At 43.0% G+C, this 21,872-nt stretch overlaps 1 protein-coding gene and 3 pseudogenes across 1 annotated transcript; 2 read left to right on the top strand and 2 right to left on the bottom strand.

Annotated features, from left to right (window-relative positions):
* Window positions 1-631: 631 nt before the first annotated feature.
* On the bottom strand, window positions 632-6,162 carry LOC108105228 (activin receptor type-2A). The gene is given in 8 exon segments (XM_041818855.1): window positions 632-1,492; window positions 1,557-2,372; window positions 2,436-2,581; window positions 3,587-3,763; window positions 3,825-4,010; window positions 5,742-5,859; window positions 5,862-6,044; window positions 6,154-6,162. Coding segments are annotated over 8 exon segments (1,815 nt in total). The 3' UTR covers window positions 632-1,312.
* Window positions 6,163-6,612: 450 nt separating this feature from the next.
* Window positions 6,613-6,975, top strand: LOC121530213 (annotated as a pseudogene).
* Window positions 6,976-7,555: 580 nt separating this feature from the next.
* On the bottom strand, window positions 7,556-9,771 carry LOC121530210 (annotated as a pseudogene).
* Window positions 9,772-14,996: 5,225 nt separating this feature from the next.
* Window positions 14,997-21,776, top strand: LOC121530215 (annotated as a pseudogene).
* Window positions 21,777-21,872: the final 96 nt, after the last annotated feature.

Genomic DNA, 21,872 nt, shown 5'->3' with positions numbered 1-21,872 from the left:
TTAAGTGACGATCCAGAAATGTTTTAGATGCTTAGCCTTTAATGAGAACTGATGCAGCGCAAAGAATGTTCAAATAACTTGAAAGATAATACATGTTGCCAAGATTCGCTTAAATTAGTTATAGATCAAGATACACCTGTTTTGTCTAATCAGTTGAACCTGTGCTAACATGACAAGACATACTATATATTTAACAATATTTAACATACTTACTTCATGGTTTTTAGATCTAACTTTTATACAGTGTGTGTGTGTGTGTGTGTGCTGACCCCTCGGTTTGAATATTCAATTTGATTTTTAGATTTAATGCTGACGATGAGTCGCAGCGTGTGCTTCATATAAATCTGCTAGACTGCGTGTGTTCCATATGCCTATACTTGTGTTTCGTGTGTGTATATATATAAAGAGTATAGTTCATATTTTATAATATATGTATATGCGCTTAAGTTAGATTCTCGTTAAAAAGAAACTTTCTTTTGAAAACTTCAGGTGTTGCTTGTACTGTCCAGTAGAATTAGAATACAATTATATAATTACACATTTAGCTTTCTTACGTGATTTCTGAGGGTCATTGGCACTACGTTTACGATATAAAAATTAAAATAAAAAACAATATAAAATCAATTGGTTAGGATGGAGTTTAAAGTATTTTTTTATTTAAAATACAACATTAAAACACATGACACTTTTGTGCGGAAAATAAAAACGTTACGACTACAAAATAAACTAAAACTAAAATTACTCAAGCTATATTGAAATTTACTTAGAACCTAAAACTATTACTTTATGAAGGCTTCGATAACGCACAAATAAAATTAGATTTAAAAAGGCTTATAATAATTCTCAACAGTTTACATTTGCACACAAACTACTGCCTAAGGGCAAAACAAATTGTACGTTATATGCATGGTTTATATAGAACTATGTACGGTTATCAGTCAATGAAGTCAATGTTGGATGAGTAACTAACACATCTATGCACATAGCGACACGTCTAATGCTCTTTGTTCAGTTTTTTTCCTCTTTTATATATGTCTTGGCTGCCAACGGTTTCAAGATCACGATTTATGTCAAATGGGTCGATTTTAAATTTTGAAGAAAAAAAAACAATTAAAATTACCCTCTTTCTTATAAATCGACCCACTCTACTAAATATGAGCTATAGCTGCTGATGATGGTACTACAAACTATGAAACTACAAACGAATCTCGTCCGCGCTTCCTTATAATATATTTTCTGCCAAGCGAAAGGCTTTCACTGATTTACTGATAAGCCACAGTACTGCTAACTAGTCTGTGACTTAGTACCGCTTCTATAAGCAGTTTGTCGACTCCTTGGCGTCGTCAATGTTGGTGTGGTTCTTGATCAGCAACTGTGCCGAGGGATACTTATTGAGCTGCGAAAAGCGTTCCATAACGCACGATGAGCTCAGACGGGCCTCAGCGTCGTGATCCCAACACTCTTCCATGGTGTCGCAGAACACATTAAGACCCTAAGAAACCATATTATTTATTATTAAATTTGAGTAAAAAAAAAAAGTATGAAGTTAAACTTACCGGATGGGCACGCCAGGAGCTGAGCAGACGTGGGCGCAGCTTTTTCATCACCACACTCTCCTGAACTTCGTCTAACGTGGGCCTCTGGCCCAATTCTGCTTCAAACGGCAGCTGGAACTCGCCAACGGGTCCGGCAAAGTCACATCGTGACACCATCTCCCAAAGGACCAAGCCGCAGGCGTATACATCTATACGCAAAAAGGCGTCACGGTTGAAATTAATAGCCCCCTCCAGCACTTCAGGGGCCATGTAACGACGAGTGCCCACTTGGCCATGTGTGTCACCGCAGGACTTGCCCGGCTGGAAGATCATGGCCAGTCCAAAGTCAGCGATACAAGCAGTCAAATCGCTTTTAAGCAGCACATTCTTTGACTTAAAGTCCCGATGAGCTATCGAGGGCTTGAGACCATCTGTCTTTGAGCACGGAATTTCCTCGTGCAGATGAGCCAAACCATTGGCCATAGACTCGGCAATACGGCACAGCTCTGGCCAGGTAATAGTGTGCGACTTGAGATAGTCGCACAGTGATCCGTTATGCTGGTAAGTGGATATCAGCCAGTACTCTGGCTTGTCCATATGCTTCTCTACACCCAGGAATTCAAGTATGTTCGGGTGGCGCATGCGTGGCAGCTTATAGATATCATGCTCTGTGGTCCAAGACTCCTTCTCCTGCATGCGGAAGATCTTGACGGCCACGTCCTGGCCGTGCAGCTTGGCCTGCCATACATCACCGAACCTTCCGCTGGCCTTCTGTTCCAGCAGTTGAATAGGACGGTTGCTTAGCAATGGAGAAGAATTGGTAATCTCCGTCTCGTGCTAAAGGGTTTAATTTATCATAATTAAAATTTTAATTTGTAGAAACAACTTTTGACTACTCACCGTGGGTATCTCGTTAAAATGCGCCTGCTTGCGGCGTCTGTAGAGAAGCAGGCCCATGCCAACGATGACCATGAGCACGGTAAAGACGGAGGTACCGATGTAGATATATATCAAATTGCTGCCATCCTGGGTCTTCTCCTTGGGCACTGCAACGACACAAGGACACACACGGGAACGAACATTAAAGAGGGCTTTAAACGCTGCCTTGCCTTGCCTTGCCACAGGTGAACAACATCTCGAGTGGCAGCATGCACCACCTGCAGCTGCTGGGGTTGCTATCAAAGGCAAAACGAAAACCAAAAAACGAAAGTTCGCCCCCAATTTCGCATCTCTTTTTCCCCTCATTTTGTTTCGAGATAAAAGCGAGCTAGGCCCAAGAACAAAACAACAAAGAGCAGGGCACAAAAGACGCCCTGGCACAGCACAGGGCTCCGAAGTCAAAGGCAGCAGGAACACCCCAAAATAAAAACAAGAAAGGCTAAAGGAGAGTCAAACGACGCTGAGTTACCCGGTACAAGATATTATCAACAGAGTTTGAAGACTTTAAAACATGGATACATGGATTTTGATGAAAAAAAAAGATTTAAAGACCTTTAACAACTGGTAATTGCATTTAAAACAATCGATTTTTTAAATTGATTTAATTAAAAATCCAGGTAAGCCCCTAAACTAGTTTCAAGTTTGGCTACATATTTCTTTACTTTTCTGAAATACCATGTTGCATCCTTCCAAGCGAAATCATTATACCCAATAGCTTACGAAGTACCTCACTATAAAAATAAAAACGAACCAACGAACGTGCACGGGAGGGCAGAAATTGCAACACATGCGGCTCTAAAAGGGGGTTGATGCGGTACTGGGGAAACAGAAAATGATGGTGGAGCGGGCGCCACTTCGCGTCGAGAGTTCGTTAACACGAAAAACGTTGCCTCCGATGGCAAGAAAGGGATTTTGTAGGCGAACCGTACGCCTCCTTTTTGCAACTTGAAGATGCAATACAAAAAAAAAAAAAACAGTAAAAAAATAAACAAAAAAATATATATATGCAAACGGAAAAATAACAAAATTGGGGTAAACACTCCAAAGACAAATCCCCGCAGCAGCAGCAAATGCTAAACTGAATCCGAATCCGAATCTGAAACCGAACCCACCTTGTGTGGTTGACTCCCTCGTGCTTTTAATATACTGCTGGTCGGAATTGCAGCGCGATCCCTTGCAGCAACAGAAGTGGATGTTTCCCTGCCGTGGCTCCGCACTGGTCACGCACTTCGTCTGATTGCATTCATGCATGTAAGTGAAGCACCCCTTCATCTTTATTCGCAGGGCGCCTAAAAGAGAAACCAAATCAATCAGTATGGTTAAAAATGCTCAATTTCTTGCCCGGCTTACCCGTTGTCTCGCTGACCGACCAAAGGACATAGCAGCTAGGAAACTTATTCCCGTCCATCTCACAGTGCTCGACCCGTGTTTCACATTCCTGCGTTGTGTTGCACATCTTCTCGTCAAAATGCTCGCATTCTATGTTGTTGTGTATTCCGGGAAGGATAGATCCTTGAATCCCAATTAGGCAGCAAACTAAAAAGAGGGAATATAAGGATTAGTATGATTTTTTATTATTATTATATTATATTAACTATGGGTAACATAAAACATTTTATAAACTATAAGTTAAAAACCCGAATAAAATAAAATTATAATTTTAAAACAAGTAATTCACACTACCTGCCATTGCGTAAACTTGGTTAAAGATCAAAGTTAATGGAATTATCGGTTGGAAGTGCTCCAAAGGGTGGACAAATAAAGCCAAGCCTATTTGGGGAATGGGTTTTGAGGGAACGGCGCTGAGCGAGCTCTTTGTGGGCGCTATCCTTTGTACACATATCGCATGCCCACCAGTAGGAGTCCGGGTCCTAAGCTGGGGCATGTGCCATTAACCACCCCATTTGGGCACGGAATTAGCCCCACTGGCCACACACCAGGCTTTGAGTGGGCATGGCCCCAATGCACGGATATGCAGTGCACAGTGGTCATTGCCTAAGCTATCATTACGTCAGATGTTCTAATTTAACGACAGTCATAACACATTTTACTAATTTAAATGGTCTCAACATTAATTATCACCAGCTAATTAAATTTTCAACTAATGATTTCATAATTGAGAGTCTATGCAGGTAGAATTTACCGAATTAAAAATAAAGGTTATGAGGTTATCATAAAATCAGAATTCTCTCCGTTTATACTTTAATTTGCATTCGATTTCTACGATGGTGTCATATTAAAGTATAATCAATACAATTACAATGAAAATGAAAATAAAATTATTTTAATGGACTTAACTTATTAATTTATTATTGACCACTATAACGTATTTCTTTTATCCTTAATCATATTTTTCGCCCCACTGTCCTTCGGGTAATCGGATCGCTGGCTGTGTGTGTGTGTTCGTAAGCGTGCATGCTTTATAGTAAAGTAGATACATAAGCAGGCACATTATGCACACAGAAAGGGATGGGTTTAAAGTGGCGCTTGTGGGGAAAAAGGAAACAGCAGCAGCAGAAACAACAGCAACAGCAACAGGGAAGAGAGCGCATTGCGGCACAGAAAGAGAGAGGGATAGTAAAGGAGAGAGAAGCCAGAGGGAGGGAGAAACCAGAACCTGCTATACAACAAGTTCCTAATGCAGCAAAATCCATTCAAAGAAATGCTCAGCGTACACACACACATGGATCAAGATTGGGAATTTGATATTCGATCAATTAATACCCAGTATTATAAGGAAATCATTCATTTGAAATGGTAATTTTACCGTATATACATTTGTCATTTTAATACATTTTTACAAATGTATTTAAATTTGTAGTATCTTCAGAATTAAAAATAAAACTATGGCTTTTGCTAATAAATTTTTCTGATTATAAATAGCTCTGTGATAAGTTTTTTATCGTGTAGATACTTATTTACGTTAAATTCCATTTAATCAATTTTACGCTTTGAATATTAATATATTTATTTCCAATTTTAAAAATTAAAAACGTTTACATATCCCTTCAAGGTTTTTAAATAAGTACCTTATCTGTCAGAAAACCTAAACACCCGATATCACTTTTAAGCGCCATGTGATATTAATAAAGTAAATAGTAATACGTTGTAGAAAATCACGCACGAATGGAAATATGAAAGTGGAGAATCGAAGGCAGCTTATATTACAGCAGAATGACGAGAAATAATGACAAAATATAGTACTATATGCAATAGCGACTGGGAATTAAGGCGCCAATAAGTATACACCCACACGCAAGGAAATACATACCAGCATTAGCTGCGCCGTTAGATAAAACAGATCGTATTTGGACATTGTTGTTATCGCTGAAGTCAACTTGTTTACAGCACTCAGCACTGCGTATACGTAACGAATGATTTTTAGATACTTGCAAGGGCTACTGGTGGAGTATTGCTTATATTTTGGCACAGTTCCTGTCTGCACTTCTTTTTAATGCATAAAACCCAAGATGTGTATGTGTGGGGTGACCGAGTGTGTGTGCGGTGCCTCGGCAGCGAATTTGCTGGCCACACGCCGTTTGCATGTACATTTTCGCGGCTTTTCCTTGACTTTCACTTTGTTTCTTTTGCACTTTGCTTCGACTACGGTTGAAATACAATAAGGCGCTGCACTTTCCGTTATAAAGGCCTGCATGCCTGTTTTTCAGGTGTTTTTTACGCGAAGCATCTTTCACGGTTACTTTTTTATCTGACAGGGCGGCGATAGTGATGGTCGATTACCGATAAGAAACCAGGGATGGTTACACATAAATAATAAAATACTAAAATAATGAATACAAGCATTGTGGTTTCTGAAAGCAGGTATTTTTCCAGGTACGCAAACTTTGTTCACTGACAAAATAGTTCTGGATTTTTCTTAAAGGCAGTGTTGCGGCAGAAAAACTTAAGTAAATAATGAAAAATAAACAACAAAAAATTCATTTGTTTATAAAAAAAATATACCAGCAAAGTGTAAACATTAATTTCATATTAAAATTTACCTTGTACTGAAAATTTTCCTTGTTTGCTTACCTGTTACTTACCCCTTACTTCCACCAAACATGGCGTCGCTTTACAGTTAATTGCGTCTTCTCTCTTTCTTAGCCAATTTCACAAAGCAAATCAAATCGACTGAAAAATGACTGGACGTGGAAGGGAGGAAAAGGATTGGGAAAGGGGGCGCCAAGCGTCATCGTGGAGTGCTCGATAACATCAGGGTATCACCAAGCCGCTATTCAAGCCGCTTGGCCGTCGCGGGTGGAAAGCGTGTCTCGGGCTTGATTTACGAGGAAGCTCGCGGTGTGCTTAAGGTAAGCTTTAAGGTGAGAAAATAAAGGAAAACTAGTTTATTCATAAATGATTTCTTAGAGTATTCCTTGAGAGCGTTATCCGTGACACTGTCACCTACACTGGCACGCCAAGCGTAAGACCGTGACCGCCATGGACGTGGTCTACAGCTCTCAAGCGCCAGGGACGCACCCTCTACGGCTTTGGCGGTTAAGCTCGCCAGCTCCCTACTGCAATAAATAACCAAGCGGACCCAACGTAACTTTACATTCAAATTACTTGATCCAATTGAATCTTATTCAATAGTATTTCAACACAAACTTAAACAGACGCATATTTTATAATTCCACAAATACATATATACGAAATAAAATAAATAAAAAAATCGCGTAAGGGAAACTACAAAAAATAAGAAATCACTGGTAGGGCGAGGTATTTTATAAGCAAAAATGGGTTTAAGTACCCTTAAACGAAAGTACATTTTAATTTGATCGACCCCCTAAAATATGTACGGAGGTCGCTTAGTGAGCACACAAATGGCAAACCTTTAATGGTAATTAAGATTAGGATATATTTTTGTACATTTTGGCGCAGTTTGAATTCGCAGGGAACAGGACACGTGCAATGGGGTTTTCTTTTGTACCCGAGTGCACGGGAGTACAACTGCAAATTTAGCTCTAATGGGATCCCATCAGATGAGGTTGGCTGGTATATGGTGACACTGTTTTTGAAAGATCCAGCGGGAGTGTCGCTGCTTTTACTGCGAAGATTGCTGGGATTTTGAAAGATAAAACCTAGACGCTCTGTTCCTGCTGCTTCGTGTGCTGCATGGACAGGTGAAACTTCGCGCGGGATAAAAGCGCTGAGTCGCCATTATCCCCTCCGCCCATCACCACCGCCGCCGCATCCCAATCGCCGGACTCTCCTCAGCCAGCGACAAAGGATTCAGAGTGTTTGCGCCGTACAAATACCTGCATGGAAGAATAATTAGAGCTACCTCGTAACGTGGAGTCTGTGGTATCCGCCTCGTAGTCGGGTTTTCCAACGTAACATCGGTAGAGGAGGAGAGCTCTTCGTAGCTGGACATATGCGGACTCCATTTGCATCGCTGATGGGAACCTTACGATTGCTCTCGGGTCCGGGGCTTCTGGCGGTTTCTTGCCGAATTTCCACCGTTCGCTTTTCTTTCCAAAAGCGCTGACGAACTGCGCCGCTCCCATCGCCCGAACCGCCTCTGCGTTTTTGAACTAAAGCCTCGACAAGGTGGGAGGATTTCTGTCTTCTGTAGGAACCGTCTCCCAGCCCATAATAACCTTTCTCATAGCCCCCGTTTTACTGGCTGGCCTGTTCATAGTTGTGGCTATCCCATTTCTGCTTCACACTCGTAACGCTGGCCAGAATTAACCATCGTACGTACTGTCTCCAATGTCCGTCTCAAATTGGACAGCAGGATTAAGCTTGAACTGCAACAAGGTTTAGTATTTTTGCTTTAAAATTAAAGGTACCGGAAGGGCACGACATCACGCTCATTGGCAAACTCATGATCCGATTTGGATTCCCGATTCTGTGGTAGCCTCCTTGGGATTATTTTCCACATACTTCATCTCGCTACGCACCTTGCGCACTTGGAGTTGTTTGCGCTGCATTGGGATTGACATTGGTTGCTGGCTTAGTACTGTTGCTCCTCGATTTGTACTTCTGACTCCGGTGCGTGTTCCCCAGGCGCTCATGCTCCCTGCTCCGGCTCCAGTTCCTCTTCCTCCTCCTCTTGCACCTCACACAAGAGTCCTAAGCTGCTGCTCCAATTGAAGGATCTTAATCTGCATGCGTGAGGAGTTTTGTTATCTGCTGCTCCTTCCACCAAAGTGACTATTCCGCTGCGAGGTGAGACATCAGGTCTTGTCACCCGCACTATTCACCAACCGGTTGAGGCTGCGACTGGCGGTAACTCTGAGACCTGAAAAGAAAATTTGATCAGCTTCCCCTATCAATAAATAATTTCATAAACTCACTCTTTGGTCACCTCTGGACGAACCTCATGCCGTTCCTACGTACTCCCGAGAAAGTTCGTGTGGGATCCCCTCTCCATGACCTTCTCATGGATGATGGGGTTAGAGTCCAGATCGCATAAGCTGGTGGCTAAGCTTCTCGTTTTAACTTCTCAGCCTTCTTGCATCGTCCTCTCAAAGAGCTGCTCCTCCAAAACCTTAGTGTGGGCCAGCAGTTGGGGGAAACCCGTTACCTTCTTGTACAGGTGATCTGCAGACTTAGATTGTACAGCTTAAGTCCGTACTCTGGCTCTCTTTCTCCCTCGGGTGGTCCACCAAATGGTCTCGGATGCTGCGCTGCGAAACTTACTGCCACCCTCGTTATTCCACTTTTACTAAACTCCCGCAATCGCTGTATTCGCTCGAACAACAGTCGAGAATCAAGATTGGCTCCTATATGTTGTCAATCGCAGCCATCCATGTCGATTTCTGTGGGTATTTAAATGGTATTACGGGTATCATTAATCTTAACATTTATTACCTCTTTGTATCAGGCATCCTCTTTCTGGGACCTCGGTCATCCATCGGATGCGTCGTCTCCCTACCTGCCAGATTGTCTCACCAGCAGTACCGTTCGAAGTCCGCCCAATCGTGTTCCCTCCCCACCTCCAGTGGCAGTGACTTCTCAACCCTCCGTGAAACGAGAGATCTTTTGCATCTGAGAAAGGAAACGGTTTTTACTCATGGCTCAAGAAATGGTTAGGATTATTAATAATCCACCGACCACCAAACAAATTGACCACATGCTCTGCTCCCTTAGACGTAAGTCCGCACTCCAGTTATCGAAGACCTCCAAACAATTCAGGTACTTGGCTGTATTGCAGACCACCTCGCATCCCTTATCACCAATGTTGGACTTACGAAAACTTATTGTTTCGAGACATTCACGTTGTCAGCTGGGGACTGTGAATAGATTTCTTTTCTTAAGATGAAATTGTTCTGTCAGGGGATCTCACCACCATGGCCTCGATACAGCCGTCCCTTGCGGTAGCCTCAGCTTGGTACGCTCAAGTTCTTGTTGCCCAAACGCAATTGTAATTGCCTGAACCAGATATAGAGATGAAAACGCGCAAAGATCACCGGTCTTTGGCGAAAACCATTCCTGGTGTCAATAGGATCGATGTTGGCTGGAAAAGTATCTGGACAATTGGATCCTAGGTTAGTAGGAGAGAACGTATCTATGCTTTTAAGGCACCCCACTTTGTGAATATGCTTTCGGCGCAGGCGCACACCGCCACCAGCTGCTGGAGCACAAGATCATAGTGAAGTGCCTCGGTGAAGCTTCAGTCGCCTAACCATCAACTTGTCCCACTTACAGCTCCAAAAGGTGTGGTAGTCGCATTGGTTCCCGAATTTCTGGAACCGGCATTATGTTCTTTGCTCAGCACACAGCTCCAGACCAGCGGAAGTGCAAGGCGAGCGACTTTTTGCTCGACTTCTTCTTAAAGGAGGAACGAGTTACCATATGAATTTACCTTCCACGCGTTAACTCGCTGGCGCTTTGCCTTTTCGAATAATTCCGACCCATGAACTTTTCTAGAAGTACGTTAAAAATTTTTCTAATATTTGTCAATACTTGATTGAAATAAAAATGTCATTCAGTTTATTTTCATATTTGGGTCGAATCTTAGCTATATTGTGAGCTTTACAATCCATAAAAAATGTGGCCACACCTTTCTAGATAATTACAAAGAAAATTAAACAAAAAATTTGCGCGTTTTTGTTTCAGCCATTGACTTAACTAATTGCATAAGCCGCGCATTTCGGTCTCGTGACCACCGTGTTGCCAAAGCTTTTTCCAGTCTTGCAGTGAACATGTGTTCAAAGGCCCGTCCAATAACAAGCTTGCAAATTATGAAAGCAAACAAAGCTCGCCATAACCACTTAGCCGGTGGAATTTACGGTTATTTAATTACTCGCGTGCCTGCGGTGTGTTCTCTCTTTATATTTCAACCCGGCTATCTTTCTCTCCCAAAGAACAAGGTTGTCATGGCTTCGACGACAGCTCGAATTCCAGCAGAGCTCCAGATCTCGTTAGCTTGTTTTTCAAATTCAACGTCAGTCGTCGAGCGGCTGTTGTGACCCTTCGTTCAAAAAAATTCGCGCGTTTTCGTGAAACCGCTTAACCGTTTTCTGGTTTCGAAGGTGCAAAAAAAGCGTAATGCTCGCGATTTATTCATTCAGCCAAGAGATTGGATTGAAAGACTTCGTGTTCTACGGCACGTTCCGTTGTCGGCGGCAAAAGTGTCATTAAGTGATCTGTCACCATCTAAGTTTCGAGGCCTTTCAAATGCTAAACTCAATTCGTTCAATTGCATTGCCCAATTTCGAAGCGTGCGACGTTTATTTTTATGCGGTTTCATCGTGTATATTGCGGGGTTCTTGACTTATACTAATTACCAGTGACGTCAAAACGCACACAAAAAATATTGTCAACCCACGAAGTACAATCGTTGGTAGTTGTTAGAGACACTCAGTGTGACACCGCAAGTGTTGGTTGGCTTCAAATAATAATCGTTGACAAGGATAACAAAAAAAAGGATACTTGAACTTTAGGGCCACCATATGGGGGGGTGAGGTGCAAACCGGTTCCCTGGCATGTGTCTGGCTCTGGTTAAGAATAGTTAGGTTTCCTTGAATACAAGATTAACGAAAGGTGGTATGGCTTGGGAAAACAGAATATTATTTCTCCATGAGAATAGAATCTCTGAACTACTTTCAAATAATATTTAAATATCTCTTAGATATTGGCATAACGCAGCTTGGTTAATTCGCGCCTTGTTATTTAATCATGCATGTGGAAGCCTGAAGGTTCAACCGAAGGGTTGACCAACTTTGCTTCTTTAGTACTACCTTAATACAAAGGTCAAAGAGCTCGTCAAGGACTTTTATCTACTCTTCAAGACAAGCTTGTCAAATAAATTGTTTTAATTGCAGAAATGTGAAAATACTTGCAAACAGATTCAAATAGAAAAGTGTGCAAAACTTAAATAGAAAAGAACTGAGTGTAACGGACAAGTCTTTCACGACACCTGGCTGAGCTACAAGCAAACATCTAAACCCAGATTCAGAGCTTGGCTTGAAAAGTGAAGACAATGCGGGCGTCCAACGAACCCGAGCTATGAGTCAAAAAACCAAGCCACCACCAAGCGAGACTCTCTAACCCTCAACGGGCTCTACGCCACGTTTGCCAGCCAACAAAACAGGTGTTGGCTGGCGTTAACGACTATCGGAGTGCGCGCACATATCGAATCGATGGGCATGACAAAAGGGCCCTAACACGGGAGGGGGTGTTCAAATTGGGTATACTCGGAACGCCAGAGGGACCGATTGTTTTCGCAGTGGCATGGCGGAAACTGGGCAACATTGGATGCAACACGATCTCAATCTGCAGCAATACGCATGTTGTGGTTATTAATGATTGAAGCGATCAGATCTGATAGAAGTTTTGTTATGTAGTCTCCAGAATTTATTTTTCACCATATGATTTTTTTAATTTCAAACGTAAAACTGAAATATTTTGTGCAGTCATTCATATGTGACTGATGACTGCTGTAATGACTTAACATATTTAATATAATTGGTAAGCCTACTGGCAGAAAGTCCGTAGCCGTGATTAGTGGGCACAACTGGGGCGGAGAAAGAAGAGATTGGAGACTTGTCACAGCGGCCGAACAAATCAAAATTGTTTATTTGATTTCCATTTCGACGGCTATTACCTTGGAGCCACCAGGTTTGTTTGCGGTTTGCCCAAAGCCACAAGATTGGCGACGGTGGCCGTGGATACCGCCTAAGCATTGTTTCTGCTCTTCTTGAGTTTCTGACTTTTTTGGCCCCCTCGGACGGGGTCAGAACTTGGCCAAAGCGTGAACCCAGCAACCAGTGGCACCGAATAAGTTCCTTCGAATTCGCACATTGAGATCCACCATGTGTGGATTCTGGTCTGAATAACATATAGCAAATCTGAACTTGTGGAAAGGCATGGCGTCTCGTCATGGTGGCTGGGCCAAGTGTTTTTGTTTGGCGCTTTTCAGTGACAACTCTAAAGACCACTTTCCACTTACACGTGAAGCCGGGAAATGGCAGAAGCCTCACTGATTTTGCCGATCTATGAAGACGGCGTAACTATTAATTTGCATAATTCAGTGGGTTTTAGCTATTGTGTGGAAAATTGTGCAGCAAGAAAAGGGGGTGCTGGGTGGAGGTGCGTCTGCCACTAATGGAGTTAATTAAGCTAAATGTGATTTTGAATAATTGTATTTGGAAGTGATAGCCGCTAGACATTGAACAAAATGAGTAGTGGTTGACCTAGCTGAGATTCGCAATTTCCTTTGAGTATGGTTGTAACAGTAGATGAATATTTTCACTTTATAACTCTTCCTAATTTCTTCGAATAATTAATTTAATAAAGACATTCTTCAAAGGACTAATCAATTCAATTCAAATATTTATGGCTATACATGGCGTATGATGATAATCACATTTCCAACTAAATGTCTATGTTTGATTCGATTATGAAACACACATAAACAATATCTGCTAGAGGAAAAAACATAAACAACCAAAATATGCCAAAATTTACACATCTCATTCTCTCTCCATTCCGATGGGTAACAACGCATCTCCCCCACACCCAAAATCATCGACATCAGCATTATTAACCCCAATTCAGTTGGGCCAGAACCACAGCATGAAGCCTGGCCAACCAGAGCATCCCCCATCCCTGAATCGTCAACTGAAGCCAAACAAGCAATTGCCGTCATTGCAGCGTGCTGGCCACGGATATGGATAATTATCCGGCCAGAGATGTAGAGAAAGATCAGTCATGTAAAAAGGCAGAAGATGCTGCGGATACCGATAGTAGTTGGCAGTTGTAACACTGAAAATGTTGCATTACGCGGCTCGTGTTGAAAGCGAAATCAGGCGCGGATTGGCGGCGATTACTTTAATCTTAACACGTGATCGTCAGCTTAGGCGACTCTCTATGCTCAACGACCTTGCTACTTGATTTTCCCGCGATAAAGAGGTTGATGCAACCTGCACGGTAATGAAGCATCCGACAGTCAGAGAGAGAGAGAGAGAGAGACACAAATCGATACCGTCGGCAGAGGCCCACGATGGCGCAATACATTAAGAAAATCGCCAGCAATTACGAAATCAATGAACCACACTTAACCGTCTCTCGGATCCCCCTGCTCCGGTTGCAAATGGGCCTACCAGTTGGTCCATAAACAATGGCATTAATAATGCATATCTACTTTACAACTGCCACACTGCATCTCCGGTGACAAGACAGTCATCGCTCTACATATGAAGATATATTTTTCACACACACATCATCGGTGAAAAGATAAATAACCGGTGAAGAGGGATTTTCTCAAAATGTAGCAACATCATTAAATTTTCTCGATGAGGTATATGTACTATTCTCATTATCTTATCTTCTCTGGTTTCTGTATGTATATATAATATTCCCAAGATGTTTCAACTCCAATTTTCACTCCATGAGCGAACTTATCCTGAATTTGTTAGAAATTTGCAATGAGACAAATCTGGCACATGGATAAAAAACCAGTAGGAAGTTACTCCCTTGGGCAGTTTGAAAACGTTCGGTCGTTAAACCTCATACAAAATAACAACTAAAAACCAAAGCAGCAGCAAAACCCTTAAAATTTCTTTGTAGATTCCAGGCTGGCGCTGGAAGGCCAACATTTAAGTCAAGTGAAAGTAAAGAGCCAATAAAGAACTGACGCTTAATTATTCGAAACGCTAACTTTTTCGCAAAAATCTGCTGGCCAATTCTCACGCAGAGGCAGAAGAAGATATATACCTCTATATAAAGAACACCTGTTAACACGCAGTCTCTGCGAGGTCCAGTTCCATTCAGATTTCTTAATGCACGATAACCCTAGTGAATTCTCATTTTGTTATTTTTTTTTTTTGAGCTATGTAGCAATGGCAGGGAACGGGCACAGAACTTCTCTCTGGTAGATTCCCACTTTAAGTTATCGAGCGAAACTGCCGGCGGGTCACAGATCAGCTCCTTAAAACGTACACGTAACATGTGTATGGGAAAATTAAGGTTATCACTTCACTAGCTTCTTTCGTAACCACTCTTACTTATTTTCTGGGTGTCATAACTCAAGACTTTTACCTGTCGTGGTGGCTACCGTAACTTCTTACCCCAATGTTCTCCCACTCACAACCCATCACAACGAACTACAACCACGATGCGCAGTCGAGTGACTACAAGAGGTGCGCCCAAAAGGACTACGGCATCGAGTATACACAAATATATAAGCTCCATCTACATCAAGTCATAAACTCACACTAATCAGCTTGGTTGCCTCAAGTGACCGCGTTTCGCGCTATCGACGGACGTCGGAAGTGCGTTTGCAGGAGTGCCAACGAAGAGGAAAGGTGAGGTCAAGTAGGGGTTTCTTTTACAGGCTAATCAACATGCTATACAGCTCATAGCTTCAAATCTAACGAGAAATTCATAATGAAACTTATAGACCAAAATGCCTAAAAAAAAATATTAACTAGAATTTTTTTAATTACAATCTCTCAGATATTTGTTCAATCACGAACGGGTCAAATATCACAGACAAAATAAACATCGATATACGAAAAGTCGTACTATTGTCATGTTTTAAATTTATAACTTTAACTCTTAATAATAAGCTGCAAAATGAGAGCAGAATTAAACGATCTAATATTATATGGTAATGCGTCACGTACTTAAAAATTGTTTGCTGTAATCAGTTTTTAAGTTTTTGCATTTTCATGATTTCATGGGTTTTAACAGTAACGAAATACAATTGATTTCCTACAAAATAAAACACTACTCTTTTAATCGATAATAAAGATATAAGATTATGTACTTTATAAGAACATGCAAAAAGAGTTTCCTTTTTTTCCCAAGGAACGATATACACCCTAAAGGCTTCGATCGGACAACGATCACAGACTTTTGAAGAAAAGCTCACGATGGTAAGATAATTCGGATTGAGACACTGAAGTGGACATAGGGCCAAGGTTTTTTATTGTGGGAAGCAAGAATCATGAAACACAAAGACGAGGCTATATGCCATAATTGAGTGCTAACCCTTACCGGAAAAAGTCACTATACGGATCACAGCTATGTGACGCCAGGTTTTCCTCTCGGTCGAGGGACATTAACGACAATGCTCCCACTTTTTGCCCTATCAAAACGCCATTGAAATACGGAAGGCGGAAGTGTACTCGGGAGTGTGAGTGACCACTCGCGAGGCTGCAGATGCGGATGAGAGGTACCCCTGAACATGGAGCGAGTTTTACTACACCCAAAGAGCTGAGCGGAGATAATGATGTGTTTCTCCATCGCCACCCATCAGGAAAGAAGCTTAAGATTTACCAAAAGGAGTTGGATTACGAAAGAGAAAGTCTGTATCCTGAGAGTCCTCGACATCGATCGAAACCGGAAGGGCCAGGGTATACAGGACTGCTACCGTCTTGGTAAGAAAGGATCTCGAAGATTTACCCACCCCAGGGAGTTCGTGGAGTGCGGGCTGGGGTGGCACAGCGTTGCAGAGGGATGCCTGTGGGCACAAAGTTCACCGAGTCCGAGCCATGGGCGGAGGATCATTGAATCAATCAATCCTATAGCCCCCTGCTCTGGAGGCAAAACGATCTTTTCATTAATCCCCACACAGAATGGTTCACACACTAACTAAGCTGGACACCGAGGACAGAGTGATCAGGTCGATGGACTGCAGTATCCTGCAATTTCCATTGCAGGTCGTCAAATCAGCCTTTTCAAATGGCACCCACAATTCGTACTGAGTTACGGTTATAGTAAGTGATGTCAATGATGAAATACCCACTTTTGGAGAAGCAGTTTATCGGTGTGAGTTAACGAGATGCCCAAGCTTTCAAATGCCCCCCCACCAACTTCATCGACGAGAGATACAAAATGTGGTATTTGATCACGACGGGGGCTAATAGCATTTCCGTTTGTCTGGATCGCAACGATCTTTTGAAATCGTAGCCTGAGCTGGCTGTTGTAATGAGGCCAGACTTTATGCTGCGGGTGAAGAGCACAAGGGAGTCTCGACTTTGAAGACAATTCCCCGAGGTCAACTTTCACAATATTCGCCAGAGGAGACGACGAACCCAGTCGATGGAGGTGCGGGTTTTATTTTACTGGTTAAATTGACAAATATTTGTTCTTTATCTTCTAGTTTCTGCACATGTCGGGATGTTTGTAGAGATCAAAATGACAACTTCCCAGAGTTTAGTCAAACGATTTACAATGCGAGTGTGTTGCGGGAGAACAGTGAACAGGACACGAGTTATACATGTACAGGCGGTGGGACCGTGGACTCAGGAGATTGTGGAACTGTAAGAGACGTTATGCCACCAAGTCTCAGGGGAGGCATTGCTCACTTGTAAAAAGCTTACCAAAGATCCATTGTCTTTAACTACTAACTACTTTCTTTTAATTTATCCTAGACTTAATCGGCCCCATTGCAAGCCCTGTAAATGAGGCGGGTGGACAGCGGCAGGCGCATTTGATCCGTGAGAATGTTCCGACACTACCTCGGAGGCCGTCGACAACGCTGGGAGGGCAACAGGGTCTGCACAAACAATCAGGATCTCTGGATGTGAATGATAATGCACCCTTTTGCAGCGACAATACGAGACCAAGTTGCTGGAGAACCAGCTGAGTTCGAGCCGCCATTGCAGCTGGAGGCCCGAGATGCTGATCTCGCTGGCACTGAGGCAGCCAGGTGACCTATGAGATTGTCAGGGGGCATCCGTATCAGTCGACTTTCATAGATCCTGCAAAGTGGCCTGATGCGTCCGTTACACCGCTCTGATTTCGAGGAGCTAGTGGATCAGAGTAGTCGCCGGGGTGATGCTCATGCAGGAGGGTCTACCAGGTATTCGGGAGGTGATTTGCTTGTCCGAGCTCGGGATTCAGCATTCTATGCTCTCCACAGTTGTTCCTGTTCTAATTGCAGGATGTGAATGACAATGCACCGATATTCCAACACGTAGTTTCTATGCGAAAACGGTTCCTGAGGTCTGTCGGGCCGGTAGTCCGGTGCAGGTCACGACCACAGATCGAGATGGATCCTCGCCCTGACAATGTGGTGGTCTATCGCATACAAGCTGGTGCCAGGCAAGTTTATCATTGAATTCGGAAACAGGTGTTCGGTGACACGAAGGGTGCCAATTAGACCCGATCTTAGGGCGGTAGGAGAATCCTGTACACCTTACATCAGAAAGTGGTAAGTTCTTTGGGAAAATTCACCAAATCTCTTCTTTCATCTTATTTCATTTATATCAAGATTGCTCTTGATGGAGGCTTAGAGCTCAACTAATGACCATAACACAGTAGACATGAGCATTCAGGATGTGAATAACAAGCCTCCAGCACTAACTGAAATGCCTGGCAAAGATGAGTAGAGAACACCTGTGGGAACACTAGTTTGGATCCGACAGGCAACGGACTTAGTGACAAGGGCCATTCTGCGCGCTTGCAAAATAAACGCAGAGCACTGCAGAGCCGCGAGGAGGGCTGGTTGAAAGTAGTAGTATGACTTTTTGGGAGCCTCTTGCAGAGTGGATCCCATCGAAGGGACCCTCAAGGTGTCAAACTGCTTTCGGATCACGAAAAGGGAGGAGTGGGGCCAAACATATGCAGCCAGCCATCACTGCTCAAGGTCTGGCGGCCACTGCCAAGGGAGCAGAGCAGATAGCAGAAGGTTCATCTTTACCCCTTATGCACCTCTTAACAAAAATATACTTAAACACATCGTTTGTGTAGGATTCCTGACCATTCAAGAGCAGGATGAGAATGCAAATAATCCAAAATTCCGTCTGCCCCTTCTATCGACAATCAATCACGGAAAACAGCATCAATGGGGCAATGATTGTAAATGTGCTGACTGTGGACACAGATGAACAGGGATAACTTATGCTCTAGGGGGTGAGCTATCGATCACTAATACATCTGGACTCACAAAGAGGAGGGAGAGTGTGGCCAGTATAAGGTGATCACGAAGAGCATCAGTGGCTAGAAATTTTGTGTAGGCCAGTTCACCGGGTACCAGCTAGATCCCTCACGAGTGGATGAGGCTGTGCCTATATAACGGTGCTGGACGAAAGCGATGACAATCCTTATTTTGTTGGTGGCGGCAGAACTATGCGATTGAGTGAAAACGGCTCCAGGAACTAGGTAACCCGCTGCAGCCGCCGGTGATGCAGACTCTGGGGTTTTGGGGAGATTACCTTCCAGTGATGGACCCGCGTTTTATGTTCCTTGGGGAAAATTCACCATAGATGCGGACACTGGGTGCTAACGGTGGCTGATCGTCTAGATGGAAACGAAGATTCGTATAACCTAGGAAGGGAAGCCTGGGATAGCTGTAAGTATCGGTTGGTTTCTGGCGGGGGGAAAGTCGGAATGCCTTTTAAAGCGAGTCTTGTAAGCTATATCACTTCTTCTTTGTATGAATGTTTTTACATTACTACCAAATCCCTTTAACATTTCCACTTTATTGGAGGAAGCGACAATCCTCCAGAGGTGCCTCTTCCAACAGTTTGTCTTAATTACAGAGCATCATGAGCTGCCAGAGCAGTGGCTGGCATAGTGGTGAAGTTCAAGATGATCAGCACTGGCCAAATGGAAGACTGGACTTTGCCATCCATCACGCAGGGGAATAAGGATGGTATAGTTTTAATGCTATTAGATCCTTCCTATATATAAAAATATTACTTTAATTTGGGCATGTTTGAGGAACCTGGAGTCAGGGGTGGACTCTTGGAATGCCCAGATCATTGTCAAACGAGTCTTCCTGTGGGTTTGGAAACTATAGCGCCTTACTATAACCACACGAGGATTTGGTGTCAACCGGCAAATGTGCCATACACAGCACTCTGGACATTTGCGTATCGGTTTTAATGATCATGCTCAGTTTTTGAAAAGGCCACTTCATAACACAACAGTTCGGATTCGGAGAGCGCTACTTTGGGCACACTGATACTCAGGCTTACATGCCAGTGATGCAGAATGGGACGGAAATGCACTGGTTAAATATCGGCTTAAACCCGATCTTTGGGCAGTTACAGATGTTCAGTGAATGCCAATACAGGGAAGCTCTTTCTGGGAGCCACTGAACCGGAGAAGCAAAAAGATTCATGAGGTAATGGATTTAACTTCAATATGAAACCAATATGATTTGCCCATTCCGTACAGATCCACATAGAAGCCTACGATCAGGGCTTTGCCCTCATTAAGTTCCGACTTGGATCTTAAATTTTTTCTGTGCGAGAAATGTATAAACGATTACGAACTAATTTGTTGTCAACGAAATATCGTTGAACTTTTACGGAACACGCAGATCCTGGATCTGAAAGGATTAAATAAAACTACCCGACACCATAGACAGGATCAATTGGAATTGAGACCAATGAGGCGCCCAGTCAAGTGTGCTACTTTATAGTAAATGGAAATGAAGCGGGGATACTTTCGCCTGGATCACAAACTCACATATTAACTGTTGATCGCGAACTGGATCGCGAGGTGGCGCTAACTGCACCCTCATATGTGCGTGCCACAGAAAACTGTGGCAATGATTCTTTTTTATCTGGCGGTGAAAAAACGTCGTCGTATGGGTATCGAGATTAACTGGCTGGGAGGATATCTGCATAATCAGAAGATAGAACTATAAACCGCTTCAAGCATTCCGACGGCTTGAGATCGCCTGAGAGTGAATATGGACAAGAGGATGAAGATGGCTTCTTATGAAAACTATGACACTACTCAGGAGGATCAAGCTGAAGCCCCGCGAAGCCAGATAACTGTGGTGAAGGTCAATATACGGTACTGGATATCCGATGATAATCCTCCCTCGATTCCGTTCCGAAAAATCTTTGGCGGAATAACGATAATGCGGATTTCGGCTTGAAATTCATGCGTGCCGAGGCTCCGGATGCTGATGAGGGGGTTAATGGAAGGTGGATGTACCAAGTGGGGAAATTCGTCGAGACACTTTCGAAGGACTGGAAAATACCCAAGCTCCGTTTCTTCTTGATCAGGAAACAGGAGAGGTGCAGCTAAACTTTGACTTACAAAAAGGGTATGAAAGTTATTTCGATTTTGTTGTGTTGTAACAACACCTCGGGAATGAGGGTTGTGGCTCATGTATATATATACTATTAAGAGAGAGAAAAGGTTCGGTTTGTGTTCACTTAACACAAACCCGAAGATGAACTGCGATCTCGAATTGTTTTTAGAGAGTAAGTAATAATTTGAGTTTAAAAAGAATATAACCTTCTAATATAATTCTTTTATGAAAATAACGCACCCTCGGCAACATCCCCAGAATCGATTGTCCAGCATAGACAGAGATAAAAGTTCATGAGAACAAGGATGGTTCGGTGGACAAAACAAAGACGGATCTGTAGCCCTCTGGTCGAACGCGAAGATAACTCTATTTACGAGGTAAATGAGGTGCTTAAACCTCTGACTCTCATCGAAAGTCTGGACGAGGCTGTTCAAGGGCTTAATGTGCTGGACGCGCGGGCGGCGGAAGCTCAGCTGCCTGTTGGGACCACCGAGGGCCTTTATTCGTCTGGCTTGTGTTTACCAATCTCTTTGGCCCACATTATTGTGTTGATTTATAGCACTTTATTCTCAGAGGAATGATTTACCGCGGGCAGCTGAAACTGCAAAAGTCAATATTTTCCGTAAGTTAGGTCACGATAAGGTTATTAATTGTGTACCAATCCTTTCCAGGTGGCCACTCTTCGATGTCCCTACAACCGCCCAGGAGCCAGCTGCTCGAGTACCAAATACGAACAAGCGTCAAGGATCAAATCTATTTGGCTAAAAGACTATGACACAACGAAGTGGTTCAAATCGAAGCCCCAGCACAAGATGCAAGACAGCCAACGAAAATCCTATTATATATTTTAATAAAGTTATTAGCATTGAAGGGCACGATCTTTGGATGAGCAACTTTCTAGCAGCGGCGAACTCAGGATATGCACAACCCTCAAAAAGGAACACCAA

The sequence above is a fragment of the Drosophila eugracilis genome, unplaced genomic scaffold (genome assembly GCF_018153835.1).
Source record: "Drosophila eugracilis isolate 14026-0451.02 unplaced genomic scaffold, ASM1815383v1 contig_401, whole genome shotgun sequence".
Lineage (NCBI taxonomy): Eukaryota > Metazoa > Arthropoda > Insecta > Diptera > Drosophilidae > Drosophila > Drosophila eugracilis.
This window is presented reverse-complemented; position numbering and strand designations above follow the sequence as displayed.